Below are 18,826 nucleotides of genomic sequence, written 5' to 3'. Positions count from 1 at the left end.
CTTCTCCTACCATGAAATCCAAGAGGGGATCCAAGAGGGGATCCAAGAGAGCGTAGGATCACTTCCTGTGTGCACTTAACAGTCTCCCACCTCCATCTCCCCTGTAATACTTTCCTATGTGTTTTTTTCAAATGTCATAGTAGGAGGGAAAAGCCTCCTCAAACTCTATTTTGAATTAGAGAAAAAGAGAGAGCCCACCAGTCAGAGATAGACACCCTTCCTTGGTGCCAGCTTGGCTTGGGTGTAGGGTCTAGTGCTGCGTGGTCCAATAAAAACATAATGGGAGCCACATACACAGTTTTAGATTTTCCAGTAGCCACATTAAGAAAGTAAAAAAAGAAACAGGTGAAATCAATTTTAATAATTTTATTTAACCGACTATATCCCAAATACATCCTCTCAACATGTAATCAATATTTTTAAATTACTAACATGATAGTTTATATTCTGATTATTCACACTAAGCCTTCAAAATCTAGCGTGTATTTTACACGTCTAGCACAGTACATCTCAATTCAGATTAACCACATCTCATACACTAGACGGCTACCCATGCAGAGTGGCTATCCCACTGGACAGCCCATGTGTCCAGGAACCCGGCTTTATGGGATCATCTTCTCTGGTCCTCCATGGAAGATCCACTTCAATGAATTCCATTTTAAAATGTATTTTCTAATTCAATCTCATTTTAGCAACCTGACCTATTTATAACATCTATGGGTCCTTTTATATTTTTATTACCATCCAAATGGCATTTCCTGTTTACCATAACCACGTTAACACTGCGACTCTCAGTCTAGCCGAGACCCAGTCGCCATCTCTCCATCAAACTGCCACTCCCTTTTGTCATGACATTTTAGTTCCTCTCCAACTCATGAATTGGGTTCTACTCCCAAGCAGTTTGCAGGAGTTCAGCAAGAAGAGTGGGGTGACCTGCCCTGGCACATCACAGCATCTTACGTGCATCTGTCTGTCTTCCGAAAGATTTAGCACTCTGGACAGATTTCAGCTCCTTGCTCCTAACTACATACGTATTTGGTAGAGTGACCAAAATCCAAATCCAAATCCAAGGAGCAGGAGTTGAATCGTCTTCTTGCTCAGGCTGCCTAATTCTTAGGGAGCAGAGCAGAGCTTGATTTCAACCACCAGTAAGACAGCCTTCTTCCCATCCTCACTCAGTTCCTATGGCCGTGGAAGAAAACCTGTCACCTGTAAGCCCACCTTCCCTCCTCACTCCTGTAAGAGAAGTGGTGGCAGGATAGAGGCCGGATGCCAGTTAAACAGAAACTGGCACTTAGATGCCACCCAAACCCCAGCACGAAGAGCTCAAGGGGTGAATTTAAGGGTTCAGAGAAGCTAGGGAGAGGGCATTCACCTTAAACCCTCGATCCCCCTCTTTCTTCTTTTTCTTAGGAAGAGTCCCTATGTTTTAAAATCCAGGTTTTCCTTTTGGTAGGACACAGATTCCTTCCTCACAAGCTCAATGGTGGATTGATAGAGAAAAGGTGGGTCCTGGCCGGGGGCTAGGATGCAGCTCCTATAGTGGACCAGCACTCCTGCGCATGTCCCTGGCAGGCATCTGGAAGGCCTCGAGTCCCCTGAGCAGGCCATCCCTGGACTCCAGGCCCACCCAACAGAAGGAGTCCTGAAGGATCTGCCCGAGGAATAAAATCCCAAGCACTCTCAGCTCCCTTGGTTCTTCCATGTGGGAATTTCATCAGCTCTGCTTCAGTTTCTCCACCCTCCCTAGACACAATTCCTGATCTCACCACACTAGCCTCACTGTTCCCTCCATCCTCCTGAGCCACTTCACCCAGGCAAGCTTGGCCTGATGACCACAGCCTACGCCAGTGGCTCTTCCCAAAGGCCTGCGTCTTATATCTCTGTTTTCGCACTACCTTTCATGGAAATGTCATTACCCTCACTTATCTGTACGGTCTAAGGGGGCTGAGATCCGAAAGCCTGGTGTAGTCCTGTCCGAACCTCCCCTTGGCAGCCAGTGCCAGGCCTTGTTCATAAAATGCTTTGAAAAAAAAATAATAAAATAAAATAAAATGTTTTGAATGCGTGGTTGCTGATGAAAATGACTGGGAGAAATGAGATGAGTCTTACCATCATCATCGTCGTTGTCATCACCATCATCCACGACAAAACTGCCACTTGCCAGGACCACCAAAGCCCTGCCCGGTGCTACGAGGGGGAATGCGTTCCTCAGAGCCACAGGGTCTGCCCACACTGCCCGATTCAGAACCGACTCATTGTTTCTTGACTCTGCATTCACAACCAAGATACAAGCTGCCCACTGTGGGTCTGCCACAAGGGAGGGGAGGGAAGGGCGGGGACGAGGATGACATTCACTCACTCAACTGAACACACACTCACATGCACACACAGCAGCGATGGAGACCGCAGACCCTTATGTCACCACCTGTCACAGCAGGGACAGGAATGCGTCTCCCAGAAGATGCCTCTGCGAGCTAACCAGTCTCGGCCAGGAAGCTGAAGCTTCCAAGGCTCCTGTAGCTCAGGACGTTGAAGTAGTCGTGTGGCTCAGCATAGTCGTCTGCCCTCTGCTCCGTGTAGAGGCCCACGGGCACCATCTCTACCTGGATGGCCCTTCCAGTGGACGACAGGATGCAGGGACTCTGTTCCTCCTGTTCATACGTCATCGTCCTGAGGCCACTTTCCCCACAATGGACTCTGCGACATTTCTTCTAAAAACAAACAAACTAGTAAGTGAGGATGTAGGGATGTTATTCAGAAGTTACTTCTCAGCATAATACATAGTTATGATGATCTCTCTCTTCCTTTCTTACACACACACACACACACACACACACTAACAAGGTTGTGTTCTTACCGACACCAATTCCCCAACCCTTAATTGCTCAACGTCATTACAACTAGATTTCAGGACTAACCGCTCCAGTGAACCTACACTTGCTCCACATGCAATGAGCCCTGCACCCCATTACTTACTACTCTCTAAGGCCAGTGAGGTGGCTTTCTGCCTCAAACTCGCTTGTTCTCTTTACTGCATCTGACGCTCTCGACTTCTTCCCTTATAAAATGTTCTCCTTCCCTGGCTTCCATGGCATCACTCTCTCTTGGTTCTCCTCTTCCTGAACTCCCACTTTCACCCTCAGCTAGCCCTGCTTTTCTTCTGCCCCCACACTGGCTCCCCAAATAAGGGGTTCCCCAGAGCTCGACTCTCTGTTTCCTCACACTCAACACCCTCTCTGAGTCACTTCATCCAACGTCCCTCTACAAGCACCATCGGCCCTCTGAAGATTCCCGATCTCTACCCAAACTAACCCAGGCTTCTGCCCTGAGCTCCAGGCCTAGGCAGTCATAGCAAGTCATCATAGCAAGCCCAGACTCACCATGTCTCAAATGAGACCATCATGTTCCCTCCTCTACAAACTGTTCCTGTCTCTGCATTCTCTACTGGCTCATGGCACCAGCTAACCAGAAACCTGAAGCCCGATGTTAAACTCCAATCAGTCTAATCCCATCCAATTGTACTCCTAAGTCACCCTGAAATCACTTCTCACTTCTTTATTCCCACCCTCGTGTTTTATCTCACCCTATGCTTCTACACCTGCCTGCCTCTGGACTCCCTCTTTCTTCTGGTCTGACTTTCAAATGGCCACCAGCATAGTGATAGTTCAGGACTGGGAGTTGGAAAAGCTGTGCTTCTGCCTACAGCCCTTTGATGACTCCCCTTGTCTGCTGAAGGATGCTTAATCTTGTATAGAAGCTACAGGTAGATGTCAAGGGGTTTGTAAAACCCCACAAGTCAGTCCATAACTTCACTACATTCCCTGCAGGAGATTGTATGTGATGCCCCCTAAAATGCCTTTTGTGATTTGGTCACACTTACCTTTCCAGCTACACCTCCTGCAGTGTTTCCCCACCCAACACCCCAACTTTTGGTATAGGGCCTGGGTGCCAGAGAGATGCCATTTTTTGAGAAGCTGCTATGAGTATGCACTGGCTCACAGCATATGTAATCTCAGCAACAATCTTATTGAAGTTTCTACTTTTGAATAAGTAAAGAGGCATCAATAGGTGAAGCACCTTGTCCTGGACCAAGTTCTGAGTTGGGGCCAGGCCATGCTCTGTCTCCTCGGCCAGGCTGTCTCTCATCTGATAGCTTCTTGAATGCCATGCACTGTTTCCGACCTCCCCAATTTTATATATGCTACTACCACTGTCCATTTCTTGTAGTTCCCCAAAAAGTTGTCTCTTCTTTCCTCCCAACTCAGCTCTATAGCACATTGTCCAAGAAGCCTTCTTTGACCTTTCTGGGAGAGTGACATTCTCCCTGGATGCTAGAATATGTTCCTGGATGTTCTCTGTTACAACATTCAGTGCTATCCTGAACTTATTATTACTCCTCTCACCTCTTCAGCCCCAAACCGTAAGCCTCCTGAGGGAAGGATCTCTTCTCTACTCCCCTTTGCAACCTCATAGCCCATACAGACATTCAATATATGTCTTAGGACTGAAATGTGTGTGTACTCACACATGTGTGCACACACACATATGCACATGCAAGCATTCTTCCTCAGCACCGTACCTCAAAGTCCCAAGCAGGGACTCATGGTCAGATAACTATGATTGCTCTTTTGGGAAAATAGAATAGACAGCAAAATCTGTTTGGGAAAATAAAGGGTGTGAAATCAGCCATTACCCCATAGAAGAGCATCACAGGGGAAGGTTGTCCTAAGCCAAGGAAATCAAAGACTAATAAGCACAAGCAGGATGGCAGAAGAAATACCTGATAACATCCCAATGTAAAGGTAACACCCTCTTGGTCTTTCTGGAAACTGTTCTAAACATGTCCTCATCCCCACCATAGGTCTGGATAACAAAATCCCAAAAAGCAACACACAGGCTTAGAAAATAACAGCAAACACAAACCAAATCTCATTCTTCCCACCTTCATTGCTTCCTGGGATAGGAAGCAGCAGCATCATGGGCTAGAGCCAAGCTCAGCAGTGCACAAATAAAAGCGAACAGGTAGGGTGAGTGGGCTGCATAGATGTACATCATGAATAAATATCAAAAATTAGGGTAGGTGCCACACTGCAGACCCTGAGGAACCTGGCCTAGAGAGAGGCCATCATCTCAAAAGCACACATAGGAGCCAGGTGGTCTCTCTCCACTGTGTCATTCATTCCTTTTCAATAGCAATGGCTGCACCCTAACCACAGGTATGAAGAAAGAGCATGGTCATCATGGATCGTGCTGATGCTGGACTTCAAAGAGTACTACATCCCTTGATGCAACCCAGTCCATTTAAAAAATATAAATACCCAATTCTTTCTCAAAGAACTGATTGTGACCTCTGATGCTGGTGTGTTCTCATTTCCATTCTTAGACTAGCCACACTTGCCCTGGAATATTAAGACCATTTTGGTTTCCAAGGTCTTCTGAGAAATGTAAACATGCCTGAAATGGGTCTGTCAACATGTCCGGTTTTCATTTCACCCCGCCTAGGGGACTCTGTAATTGTCAGTATAAAAAATAAGCCTGGGACTGATGTCCTAAAGGACCAAAGGGAGCTACAGAGATTGCAGCTGGGTCCTAGGAGGACAAACATTGCCCCTAGGAGAATGTGAGGAGGACGGACAGTTGGCAGTCATTGTTATGGAGCTGGACACACCCATCCCTCCTTTCTCAGAAGGTCCCGTAGGGGAATTTTTTTTTTCAATAGCTGCTTAGCAAACAATATCCATTCATTTAGTCATAATCAATCCATGCAGGATCCATATTTTTGAGTACCAAGTATTATGAAGTGCCACGGTAAATAAAATTCATAATAAGAACTTAATCACCAATACTTATTACTACATGCCAGGAAAAATGCCAGTGCCTTACATGAATTATTTGACTCAAGTTTTCCCACAACCCTACAAATCATAATTATTCCCATTTTACAGATACTACCACAGCAACTCAAGTGGTAGAGCCAGGATCCAAAACTAGGTCTGATTCCAAAGTCTATGCTCCTAAATAATGCAATCAACAGGCTCTCCGGGTCCGTAAGGAAGGCTGTTGGTACCCCGCTCAGATCCTCCCTACCTAACCAGTGCTCCCACTCCCCAGACACTGGGACTATCGGCTACCGGTGGCTCATAGCTGCCCCTTCTCTGGAGAATGGCTTTTGGGCCCTTTCTGGTGAGTAGCCAATGGGCAGTGATGACCGAGGTGAGTGTTCAAAAAGCCAGCTCCCTGCCTCAAGGTACAACCAACTCTGCATAAAATCTTACTGCAACCAAGTCTCCTGCTGAGACCACGTCAAGCAGAGCTTTCTTCCCTCAGCCTTATCCTGATTCCCTCACTACCCTTTACCTGAGAGTCCATCCCAATAAATCACTGTCACCAGAATTCGCATGTCAGGCTCTATTTCTGATTTAAAAGGGTGTTCCCACTAGACGGGATGAGCACTAGGTGATATGCTATATGTTGGCAAATTGAACTCCAATAAATAGATAGATAGATAGATAGATAGATAGATAAATAAATAAATAAATACTCCCGTAAGTGACCCTAGAAGCAGAAGCAGACACAGGATGGGATTATGGAGGAGAACCTCCCCCTCTCCCGAGGTGGATGGGAATATAAACCCCACTACCAGTTGTGAAATGGGATGGGACACAGATGGAAGGGGATTAATGGGATGGGACACAGATGGAAGGGGATTCTCAGCTGGTGTCACATCTCTAATATCTGAGATATATGGGAAAACAGTATTAGAACTGTGGAACTTGAGACACCTGGGTGGCTCAGGGGTTGAGCACCTGCCTTCTGCCCAGGTCATGATCCTGGAGTCCCAGGACCAAGTCCCACGTCGGGCTCCATGCATGGAGCCTACTTCTCCCTCTGCCTGTGTCTCTGCCTCTCTCTTTGTGCCTCTCATGAATAAGTAAATAAAATCTTTGAGAAAAAAAAAGAAAAAGAACTGTGGGACTGAGTAGCTTTTACTTAATTCCCCCAGATGCACTGAGGACAGATCAGGATAGGCTTAGATCTATCAGCACCTGGAAGCAGCACCTGGAAGCAAGAAGTACCTGGCAGCTTCAGGTGAAACTTGGATGTTTCAGGAAACATCCATCTCCAGCACTAAAGGTCAGGCACAGGACCTACCTGTAAGAGAGAGAGAACTTCGAAGCAGAGCTGGATTCTAAGCTTGGGCAAGCCTCCTATGTCTAGAAAAGAAGAGATCTCTATGACTCGGGAGGAGGATCCCTGGGTAGATGCATTTGAAAGCCACCTGCTTCTCTCGTATCATCTGGAGCTGCCAAAATGGCCCACTTCCCCTTCATGGAAGGTAAGGCCCTCTTAGGACCTGTCTCCACCTCTTGTATGGGCCATCAGCCCCATATTTAGGGCAAGACTACAGCCTGGACTAGCTGAGAGAATGTCGGGAATCCTGAGGGAGGAGAGAGGTTTTACCTAAAGGACATGGGTAACGTGTACTAGCAACAATGGGAGAACGTGTCTGGGAGTGAATCCTGAGAGTGATGGTCTGGGCTGGGCAAGTAGATTATGAGACTGGGCGAGGTGTAACTTGTCAATATTGAGACCTATCTCATGACTGAAGATGTAACACCCGCACAAGGGTCCCAGAAGATAAGGCTAATATACTACTGTCAAGAGATATGCTAATACTGCTTTGGCAAATTATGGAAGAGAAAAACAAAATGCTCAAAGAGGTGGGGGTGCTATAATGGATATGTGCAAAATCATAAGGAACATATATCTATTGGTCCCTACCCTCAGTTTCTACTAATGTTTGGTCTTTAATCCTGGCTCCTGACACAGTGCTCCTTAAACCCTTATAATCTCCTGGGTGATAGGAATGTCTGACACAGGACTCCTAAATCTCTTGGAATTTCCTGGTGATAGGAATGTCTTTTTGTTCCAGTGAGGCAATGTTGGCTGGGCTCCTGGATGGAGGCTGGTGACCAGAAAGACCAAGCCATGATTAGAAACTTAGAACTGTCAGCCTCACTCGACTCTCATACTCCAGAGAGAGGAGAGAGGCTGGAAAATGAGTTCATAATCAATCATGCTTCTGCGATGAAGTCTCCATAAAAATCTCCCAAGTGTGGGGTTCAAAAGGCTTCCAGTTTTCTGACAACATCCACACGCCAGGAGGGTAGCATACCCCAACTCTCCAGGGACAGAAGCTCCTGTGCTTGAGACCTTTCTTGACTTCGTCTTGTGTACCTCCTTCATCTGGCTATTCATCTGTATCCCTTATCATATTCTTTATTATATAATAAACCAGTAAATGTAAGTGTTCCTCTGAGTTCTGTGAGCTGTCAGCAACTTATCAAATCCAAGAAGGGGGTTGTAGGAACTTCAATTTATAGCCGGTCAGTCAGAAGTACAGGTGACAATCTGGGACTTGCAGTTGGTGTCTGAAGTGAGGGCAGTCTTGTAGGACTGAGTCCTTAATTTGTGGGTTCTCATGTTAATTCCAAGCAGATAGTGTCAGAACTGAATTGATTGTAGGACACCCAGATGGTGTAGAAGAATTGGTCAGTGTGGGAATAAACCCACCCATCTGGTGTTTAGAAGTGTTCTGTGCAGTGTTAAGAGTAGAGAAGAGGAAAAAAACAGAGTTTTCCCCAATATAACCTACTAAATCAGGGATTGGCAAACTAAGGCCCATGGCTCAAATCTGGCCCACCACAGATTTTTGTACTGCCCGGGAGCTAAAAATGATTTTTATATTTTTAAGTGGTTGAAAACAAATTCAAAAGAAGAATAATATTTCATGACACATGAAAATTATATGAAATTCAAATTTCAGTGTTTATAAATAAAAGTTTGTTGGAACACAGCCATACTCATCCATTTGCATATTGTCTGTGGTGCTTCATGCTACAGCGGCAGCGTTGAATTGTTGCAACAGAGACCATATAGCCCACAAAGCCTAAAAGATTTACTATCTGGCCCTTTACAGAGAAACTTGGCCCTTCCCTGTACTACGTAATTTTGAAAATCCAATAGCTAATTATGTTTCTAGGGAGGAGCCAGAGGACACTCTTGGAATTTCCTGGTGATAGGAGTGTCTTTCCCAAAGGTGGGAAGGAATGTGCTAGGGAAGAGAGCAACGGGCATCACTAGGAGGCTTCGTGGTATCTCTCGTCTCTATGCTGGGGCTCAATGCTTTCATAGAACTGGATCAACACGAATGAGAAGACCCCCAAATAATATAGGGGCAGTGGCAGCTTAAGAAACAAAGTGGATGCAATTACTGCAATGGCAGCCAGGGAAGCCTGACCCACGGGGATATTAAAATGGTTAATAAAGCAGTGTTCCTAAGAGAGATAGAGATGGACAGCCAATAAGGGGCGTTACTTATATATGTAATCAAGAGATCAAGAATACATGAGAGAAGGCCGAGGTCAGCACCCCCTAGAAAGTCAAGACCTCTTGCCCAGTTTCCAGGTCTTTGAGCGACACTGGGTTGAATATCATCTGTTCACCCCTCAACTCCATCCTCCAACCAGCCTTCTGTTTCCTTCCATCCTGATTGTTTCCTAAGGAGACTGAACTAGAGGTGTTGCATCAGTGGGCTCCCTTGCTGTCAGGCTTGAGTTGGGTTCAGCCAATGCAGTAGGGGAATGCAGGGAAGGAGAGTGAGGTGAGGGTATATTGTCACCTGGCATTCTGTGTGCCAAGGGTGGCCTTAGGCTGGCTATAACCTTCCCTCAGGACTACAGAACTTCTCAAGGTAGTCCCGTCCACAAATCTCTCTCTATCCAGGTTCTGGTAATCATCCTCTCCCCTAAAGACTAAGGGTGACACCAACATGCTGCTACATCCTCCTTAATGCCCAGTCCTTTGTAAATGTCTGTTTTAAACTGTCCTTAACCTACCCACCTTAAAAGCCCTACATGGTCCCTTCTACATCTAATTATATCACTGTACAGTTGCTGAAAATCAAAGAGAAAGAAAAATTTAAAAGAAGCAGAAGAAAAAGCCATGTCTGCAAAGGAGCAAAAATAAGATTCACATAATTTCTCAACAGAAATATAGGAAGCCAGAGCCCATGGAAAAATGTTCTCCATGTGCTGAAACACAGAAACGTAGACCAGCAAAACAGATACATCACTTTTAAATTAAGGAAAAATATATTTTCAGACAAACAAAAACCAGGATGACTCATCACCAGCACAAAAGGAAATACTAAATAATATTCTTCAGACAGAAGGAAAATGATCCTAGTTACAAGATAGGAAATGCAGGAAGTGAAGAGCAACAGAAAAGATAAGTCTAAGTGAATATTAACTTTATATTAACTAATAACTATAATATTAACTATTAACATTTCCTAAGATTCTTGCATAATCCAAGAAATGATAAAAGCACTCATTTATACTAGACCTTAATAAGTCAAGGGTATATTTTGTAAACTCCAGTGTAACCACTAAAAGAATAGCAAAAAATGCCTCATTACCAAATAGGTCTTTTTTTTTTGTCATAAAAGACAGCAAGAAAGACCAGGGGGAAAAAAAAAACAGGCAAAACAAATATGAAGAAAATAAGGTGGTGGCTATAAATCCACTTATATCAGTACCAACAGCAGCAAGTACACATTCCAGAGAAAAAAAAGTCAGGGATGAAGAGTTAGGTTGTTAACTGAGTGGAACCCAGGTTGGGGAGAAGTGAATCAGGAACTAGGGAGGGGGGTCTGGATGAGGCGGAAAATAATGTTGGCAATCCCATTCTTGCCTTCCCCAAAATGTTTGGTGACTAGAATGAGGGTGACCAGGGAAGTCTTCAAAAGTCCAAAAGGGCAGACAAAACAAGTGGTGGAAATCCCTTCACTCATCAGTAGCTACGGTTACAATACAAGCACGTGACAACGTGCCACTTGTTCACCACAACCCTGTGACAGAAAGCAAGCAGAGTCACCATCGTCCCCACTTTCTGTACGAGGAAGTGGAGGCTCAGGAGATTCAGCAGCTTCTCTGTAGTCACACTCGGTGCTGACATTAGAAACTACATCATCCGCTTCCCCATCCAGGGCTCTTTCAGCTGAGTCGCCCTCTTAAGCTGGAGTCACAGAGGATTTGCAGTCTGCTGATCCTGCCATGGACCTTTCACTCCTCAATCTGGGGAGTGCTTATTACACACCCTACGGAAGTGCTACGTAGCCCAAGAATCTGGAAATGTTGTTAAAGATTTAAAAAGCTAACATACAAGACTCCCTAGATGCCCAAGATGCATCCAACTCACAAGAGATCAATCGAACTCTCAAGGGAGTAGCTTTAGGGACAGGCAGGAACTACAAACTGTTAGGTGATAGCAAGATGGGAAGCATACCCCAGGCTTTCTGGGGTCCCCAGACAGAAGGGGGGAAGGAGACAGAAGAAGAATGGAAACAGCTTCCCTGAAAGGCAGAGCAAGGACCATAGAAAAGCATGAAGAGCAGTGGGAGAGTTTACATCTAGATATTTCTCTGGGCAGAAGGGGACATGGAAGGACAGGGATGGGGTGCCCATGACCGAGACGTGCAGCCAGAATCATTACCTTTCTGGTCCAGAGGCCCCCCAGGATGACTGCCACACAGATGACGGCCAGCACTGAGGCCATGGCTCCCAGCAGTGGGATCTGGAACGCAGCGCTGCGCTCAGCCACTGGAGGGATGACAAGGTAAAGAGGACGGGGTCAAAACCAGAGTAAGAGGCACCCACCACACAGTGAAGCCCCTGTGTCGGGGCACTGAGATGGGGGCTCGCCAGACCTTTCTCGAACCCCAGGTACAGGGGTTCGAGAAAGCCCAGCTCTTCGGACAGCAGGGCATCAGCTGGCCTGTCGTGACATCAACAGCGGATCTCCCGAGCAGTGGCGCACCGCTGCTCCACCTTGACGTCAGAGCTGACCACTGTTAACACCCCTTCCTCTAATCGATAAAATCCACTTTCTATAATAATCGTGAAATGAAACAAACAATAACATCCAGGATTTAAAATAAAAAAAAACCAGAAAGTGCATGTTTGCTTTTTATTAAATTTCACATTTACAACCATACTAAGTAAAAAAAAAAAGTTTAATTAAAAATTAAAATAACGTTAATATTAAAATACCAAAAAAAAGAGAGCAAAAAGCATATAATCTTTCACCTTAAGCCAGTAACATTATTCCTGCTGTGAGATCCTAAAGAGAATAAAGATCTAGAGCTTTATTCTTCACTTCTTCTCAGCACCTGGCACGTAGCAGGTGCTTAGTGAATATTTGTGACATGAATTAAAGCGTGAACAAATGAACTTCTATTAAGATGTAAAATGTAAGGAGGAGAAGCAGAAAGAGGGTTTTGAAGAGAAGAGGGGAACACCTGGGTGGCTCAGGGGTTAAGCGTCTGCCTTTGGCTCAGGCCATGCTCCCGGGGTCCTGGGATCGAGTCCGGCATAGGGCTCCCTGCATGGAGCCTGCTTCTCCCTCTGCCTGTGTCTCTTATGAATTTAAAAAAAAAAAAAAAAAAAAGAGGGATAGCTGACCCAAGGGGAGTGTGAAAGGAACAGGACAACTGCCAAGATGTGAGCTATACTGTCGATGGAGGAGTTTCCAGGCACTTAGTCCCCCCGCCCCAACCCCCCCCACCCCTCCTTCCCAGAAGTTCTGGAAGATCTCAGGTGTCCAGGGAAGTCTTGAAAGAATGGCCTAGCGGAGGCTATCCCCTCTAACTAAGGGGTTACAGTGTGGGAAAGGCGGCTAAGGGATGCAGTCACTTAGGGCAAGGCAGTGCTCACCGTACCCAAGGGTGCGAGGGCGAGAGCCCTAGCTCCCCAGATGAGTTCCTTGCCCCGCAGGTGGGGAAGGGGGCAGGTGGGGAGCCAAGTGGTCATGCGGAACACAGCTCCCGGGCCAGAAAGGGCGCAGGCTCTCACCCCCCTGCTGCGTTGACCTATGTCAGAGCCAGCCAAGGAGCAGCATTTGAAAGGAAACTTTAAAGTGACCTTTCATCTTCTCAGTCATAAAATTTAATCTCTAACACAATAGATGGCAGCAGATAGAAGTTCTGAGGCTGGGGCAGCCCGGGTGGCTCAGCGGTTTAGCGCCGCCTTCAGCCCGGGGCGTGATCCTGGAGACATGGGATGGAGTCCCATATTGGGCTCCCTACATGGAGCCTGCTTCTCCCTCTGCCTGTGTCTCTGCCTCTCTCTTTCTCTGTGTCTCTCATGAATAAATAAAATCTTAAAAAAAAAAAAAAAGTTCTGAGGGTGTAGTTCAGTGAAACCAGAGGCTCTGTGTTAAAACCAGCTCGGCTGCCCTGAGCAACAGAGCTAGTAAAGCTCAGGCCCTGCCTCCATCAGGCAATCCCATGTGAGTGGCCGGCACTCAGAGCTAACGCTTGGCGCTTACCGTGTTCAAGCCCCTGGTAGCACCTCATAAGGTTACATTTATTTCCATTTCACAGATGAGAAAACTGAGGCGCGGAGAAGCTAAGTAATCTTGTCTGAAGTCAACTGCTGTTGACCAGGCTTTGGACCCAAGCTGTCAGGTGCCCGAGTCTGACCTCATGAGCACTCTGCTCTACTGTCTCTCAGGTCAGTAATCTCTTCCCACTTTCCAGAGAACTGGTTTAGGTGTTCGGGTGGATAATGAATGTGAGAGCATTCTGGAAAGTGTGAAGTACCATACAGATGTAAATTACTGTACTTGGGCATTTAGCGCACACTGTGTCTAAATCCTTTATCAAGGGATCCCTGGGTGGCGCAGCGGTTTGGCGCCTGCCTTTGGCTCAGGGCGCGATCCTGGAGACTCGGAATCGAATCCCACGTCGGGTTCCCGGTGCATGGAGCCTGCTTCTCCCTCTGCCTATGTCTCTGCCTCTCTCTCTCTCTCTCTCTCTCTGTGTGACTATCATAAATAAATAAAAAATTTAAAATAAATAAATAAATCCTTTATCAAACTTTGATGCTAATTTTAATTTGCATGATTGAAGCTAAACTAATAAGCAAGAATGACCTTCCCAAATGACCCCAAAGACTATTCTTCCTAACCAACACACATAAAATGCACCTCTTACCCAAAACAGTGGTTCTCAATTCTGGCTGTGCACTTGAACCACCAGGCTTTTAGGGCCTATGACATCCCAACCTTGCCCCTGGAGGTTCTGATTAGGCTGGTCGGCAATGGGGCTCCAGCAGCAGTACCACTGACGCTCCCCAGTGATTTGAATGTGAACCGAGGTTGAGAAACTCTGCTCTTGCACACTGTTTGGCAGAAACACATTTTCTATCCTGGAGCATGAAGGTCATCAGCCACCCTGCTCCAGAGGGCATACCTGAGCTTTGCAGGACCTCCAGAAAGAACGTCCCTCTGTAAATCCCATCAGGGTAGGTGTGATAGGTACAGAGGTACTCCCCCGTGTCATTCCTGGTCAGCGACTGCAGGGTGAGGCCCAGGTTGGGGCCTGGGGCCACTCGCTCCCTGAAGGCCGGATAGATGTGCCACCCCAAGTCAGTGTGATGAACGGCCAGAAGTTGGTCCTGCTTCTCCCAGTTGACCTGAGTCACGTTGGCAGTGGTGGAGGAGAGGTGACATTGCAAGGTGACAGAGCCACCTTCCTTAGCAGAAATGTTCCCCATTGTCATTATCCTGCCTGACACAGCTCCTAGGGAAGAGGAGAAAGCGAGCATGAGTCCCAGGTCAACAGCTCTCCTTGAATCTTCCCATAGAAATCCCAAAGGGCTTTAAGGCTCGAATTGGTTTCGGGGATGACAGACTTTCCTGTCCATCCTGTCACTCCCCACGTGGACTATAACTGCTACGTAATGGGGCACTTCACCCACTCAGGATATCCTGCTGTAATCTAGCTCCATGACGAGCCCATTGATTATTTCCATACTTACTCTGTGTCCCTACCTAGAATATAAACCCTTTATCTTTCAGCAGCCAGTTCTGTGCTGGGCACATTGTCCTTTGAAAGAAAACCTGGCTGTTTGGTTGACTGCCATTTGGGGTGCCTGGAAAAAACCTTCAGGAAAGCCACAAACTCCAAAGGAAAGGAGGACTGGAGAGAAACTCTTTCTCCCAGACCAAAGCGCCCTCCTTGGCACTGACCACCCCCAGCACCTTGGGCTTAGCTCCAGCCTCAAATGGTTCAAAAAACAAGATAAAAATGAAATTATATTATAGTTTCTCAGTATCTGTGTCAGATATCTCAGAAACATTTGTCTATGATTTTCAATACCGAAGGAAACAGATGTAAAAATTCAATCTATAATGAATCTCTGGAATCCATGAAGAAGACATTATTGATCCCCAGAAAACAGTGCCCTTCTAAAAGTCTCCTCAAGGACAGGACACAGAATGATGGAGCAGAAGTGAACTCCTACAAACGAACGGATCCTTCCTCCCCCTTGTCCCTTTCTTTCCCTCAATTTCCTTTCTTGGGTTGGCCAGTCAGGCACCCCAACCCAAGTCCTTCATCCGCCCCCCAAAACAGAACCGGACCTCCTTCCCCAACGCTGCCTTTTCTCACCCAGCAGGACACAGGAAGGACCCTGACAACCATGTGTTTCCTCCCCTCGCTTCCCCTCTGCTCCCAACCTCCCTTTCCTCTTCCTCTTCCTCCAGATCCAAGCTGGCTTTTTAGGCCTTACCTGAGGTAGGGAGGGGAGCCTGCCCCAGCCCCTGGGCCCAAATCAGGAGGAGATACCATTGCATGTTTCCACCCAGCGAGGGGGCCCACAGGAAACAGCCGAGGCCTCTTCTGCCGCCGAAACCTGTGGACTGCAGCTGCGAGGCCAGAACTGAGCCTATGAGGAGAGAGGGTCTCGGAAAAACTGAGTTCAGCGAAAACAATGTCAGAGGCATATATGAAACGCTCTCAACAAGTACACAAACTGCATAGGGCAAGCCCACAAGAAAGACCATGAAGGAAACACACTAAAAAATAAACAAAAATGTGGTTAGAGGCACACTGGTCTTTGGGTTACTATTAGTCAATCTACTGTTTTTTTAAAGTCTTGTCTTAATGCGCTTGTTTTGTATCAACCTTTGTCTCCCGGACCCGAGGGCCCTGTGTATCTGTGTGATGCCCAAGATTCTGACATTCTTGTTACTGATGGAGTTCACTGGGCTCCCCCTGGCTTCATCCAAGAAAGGAAGGTGTGCCCGTAAGAGAAACCGAGGCATGCACACTTACAGACCAGGACCCGGGCCTGAAATCTAATGAGCCAGTGAACTAGAGGCGTTGACTTCAGAGATGAGTTGTGGGCAGGACAAAAAGTCTTGGACAATAGGCCAACTTTCCTTTGAATGAGGTTCTGTTCCTGAATCTGATTTCTTCCGTCTTTGTTTATCTGGACTGAGACTTTGTTGAACTCTGGCTTAGTTTTTTCCAATCCAGCAGAATCAGAGGAGACCAGAGGAGTGAGCGTTCTTGTGACTCTTGACCCACCATGGAAACCAGCAATGCAGAGAAGGGTGAGCCCCAGTTACCTGACCCTGGGAAGGGGTTCGTTGACACTAGCCTGGAGTCCCTGACTCATTATCAAGTCTTACTGTTGACCCATCCCTCTTCCTTCCCTCCCTCTGTCTGTTCCTGCATCTATTTGAAAGTCCCGAAGGCCTATGAAGCACCAGACTCAGCACCAGGCTCTGGGGATACAAGGGTGAATGATCATAGACCCTGCCTTCAGGCAGTCAGAGCTTGCTCTCTGGTGAAGCTACATTCTGGGGAAAGCAGGTGGAGGGTCTCCATTGACCTGCCTCTAGGGCCGCCCTCTGCTACCTTGGGCATGTTTCCTGGTATATGTCCTGAAAATCTGCTCCTCCCCCAGGGAAACATCTTCTGCTTCCTTCCAGGAAAGCACCTGGAGCATTCCACACCGTCCAGGCTCCTGGCCTCCACCTCCCCTTCTCCCTGCAGGGTGCTCCATCTCCAATCAGTCTCCTCTCCTCCCTGGGTTCCACCCATTCCCAGCTGGAAACCATGACCCATGCACCCCCTACAGCCCACCTCCAGCCTCTTAGACAACATACACCTCATCAACCTCACTCTACCCTAATTCAACCTGCCCTTCGAGGCTCAGGTCAAGATACACCTCCTCCACCTCCTTTCAGTGGTCCGAGGGCCTGTAGCCAAAGAAGTTGCAATACCTCTGTGTGTCCCAGGGAGGGTGCACAGTAGGACTGGTAGAGTGTTTCCAAAACCAGCTGTCCAGGTAGAGGAGCCAGGGCTGGGAGAGCTGAGAGCAGCTAGTAGAAACAGCACAAAGAGGAGGACATGGGGGTTTGGGCTATGAAAAATTTACAGTCTATGTTTCCATGGTTTGTATAGGTGGGTGAAAGCCAGAGGCAGGACCTGTCTTATATAATGAGAAATCCCAAGAAACTTAGACTAAGTTAAAAAAAAAAATGGTTAAAGAATGTCTCTGTTTCTAAGCAGTCTGGAAAGGAACACAGTCAAGTCCATTTTGACCAGTGACGCTCTCCAGAGCTATTTGAGGGTGATGATTAATAGACTATGGTGAAAAAGATAGGTAGGGCCAGATTCAATTTGGTTTGGTGATCTATGGAAAATTGCTCAATCTTCATAAGCCTCAGTTTCCTCCTCTGTAAACAAGAACCATAGTGCCCCCTTCACCTCCCTCCCCACTGCCTTGTAGGCTGATGAGGATTCAGGGAACTAATTTGTTTGGTAAGCTGTTAAGCACAGCACCTGGAACACAGGAAGGGTTCCATACATCAGTAATCATATTGATAATAATATTAATTCAAGAAGTATGGGGCGCCTGGGTGGCTCAGTGGTTGAGCATCTGCCTTCGGTTCAGGTTGCGATCCCAGGGTCCTGGAATCCAGTCCCGCGTCTGGCTCCCTGCGGGGAGCCCGCTTCTCCCTCTGCCTTTGTCTCTGCATCTTTGTGTCTCTCATGAATAAATAAATAAAATCTTAAAGAAGTAAAAGGAAAATTAGAGGAGACTATCCCTCTTCTATGTCATGCATTTGGGAGGAATAAAGCCCTGGTCTCTGGATTCCAAGGCCAAGGTTCTAGCTACCCTCTTTATCCAGTCATATGCAAATAATACACGAATATCAGAACAAAATATGCCTGCAGAGAAGTGGCCACTGGACCAAACAGCCCCTGAGGAGGCCTTGGAGAAATGTGAATGACCGAAGAGTCTGTCCAGGAAACCTTCCCGAAGTCCATCGAGGAGCCTCCTTTCTGGGGCTCCATCTGGAAGCCCAGCTGGTATGGCCACTCCCTGAGCAGGCCCCAAACAGAGCTGAGCAGGCCAGGGGTGAGGAGCAGGTCTGGGCCAATCCTAGGGCCACCCTGAGCCTTGAAGATAGTCGTCGGTTTCTGTAGCACAGTATGAACCTCTGTGGTCAGTTAGGTGCTAACTCACATCTCTTTTGCAGAGTCTAAAAGGAGCCACTAGTTTTCCCCCCACTTTTGCAGTTGTGGGCTGGACAAGCTTGGCCAGCTCTGAAACGGAGGCGTGCTGGGGAAGGGATTCCATTTGCATCTAAAGGGTAAAGAAGTGCTGGCCTGGAACATAGATCACGCCCCAGATGCCCCAAGTCCTCTCATGGCCCAGCCTTCCTCTCACCCTGCAAGCCCACTGTAGGGTCCCCTGCTCCAGCAAGAAGCCTGCAGCCTGGCAGGGTCATAGCACTGGGTGCTGGGGGAGTGGTCCCACTTTCCACAAGACCCACAACAGGAAGCATGACCTGAGGCACAGAAGAATCTCCCGGCAGTGCCTTTGAGCTTCAGCTTCTCTCAGAAGTCTTCCCTCCGGCTCAGAAGTGGTGAGGAGCTTCAGGGATATCACAGCTTCCTCTC

General features: G+C 47.2%; 1 protein-coding gene across 2 annotated transcripts; it reads right to left on the bottom strand.

The window, feature by feature from the left end:
* Nucleotides 1–351: 351 nt before the first annotated feature.
* On the bottom strand, nt 352–16,268 carry TIGIT (T cell immunoreceptor with Ig and ITIM domains). 2 transcript variants are annotated; one of them, XM_025477128.3, is made up of 4 exons: nt 15,639–16,268; nt 14,318–14,647; nt 11,560–11,666; nt 352–2,714 (listed from the first exon to the last, which is right to left on the bottom strand). In XM_025477128.3, the coding sequence occupies exons 1-4, from the start codon at nt 15,910–15,912 to the stop codon at nt 2,478–2,480; spliced, it is 948 nt and encodes a 315-aa protein (XP_025332913.1). In that variant the 5' UTR covers nt 15,913–16,268; the 3' UTR covers nt 352–2,477. The 2 variants fall into 2 exon arrangements, with proteins under 2 accessions (XP_025332913.1, XP_035566004.1); XM_035710111.2 differs by having other exon boundaries at nt 352–2,711.
* Nucleotides 16,269–18,826: the final 2,558 nt, after the last annotated feature.

This window comes from Canis lupus, chromosome 33 (genome assembly GCF_003254725.2).
Source record: "Canis lupus dingo isolate Sandy chromosome 33, ASM325472v2, whole genome shotgun sequence".
In the NCBI taxonomy this organism is placed as follows: domain Eukaryota; kingdom Metazoa; phylum Chordata; class Mammalia; order Carnivora; family Canidae; genus Canis; species Canis lupus.
Note: the sequence above shows the minus strand (reverse complement) of the source record. Positions and strands in the feature narration are given on the sequence as shown.

Bases quoted from the DNA above. Each gene is read 5' to 3' on its own strand.
- TIGIT (XM_025477128.3), bottom strand. From the start codon at position 15,912: ATGGTCTTTCTTGTGGGCTTGCCCTATGCAGTTTGTGTACTTGTTGAG. The intron at 11,667-14,317 runs GTATGCCCTCTG...TCATCCCTCCAG, and splicing joins GGAGGTCCTGCAAAGCTCAG to TGGCTGAGCGCAGCGCTGCG. The intron at 2,715-11,559 runs GTAATGATTCTG...GTTTGTTTTTAG, and splicing joins GGGGCCTCTGGACCAGAAAG to AAGAAATGTCGCAGAGTCCA.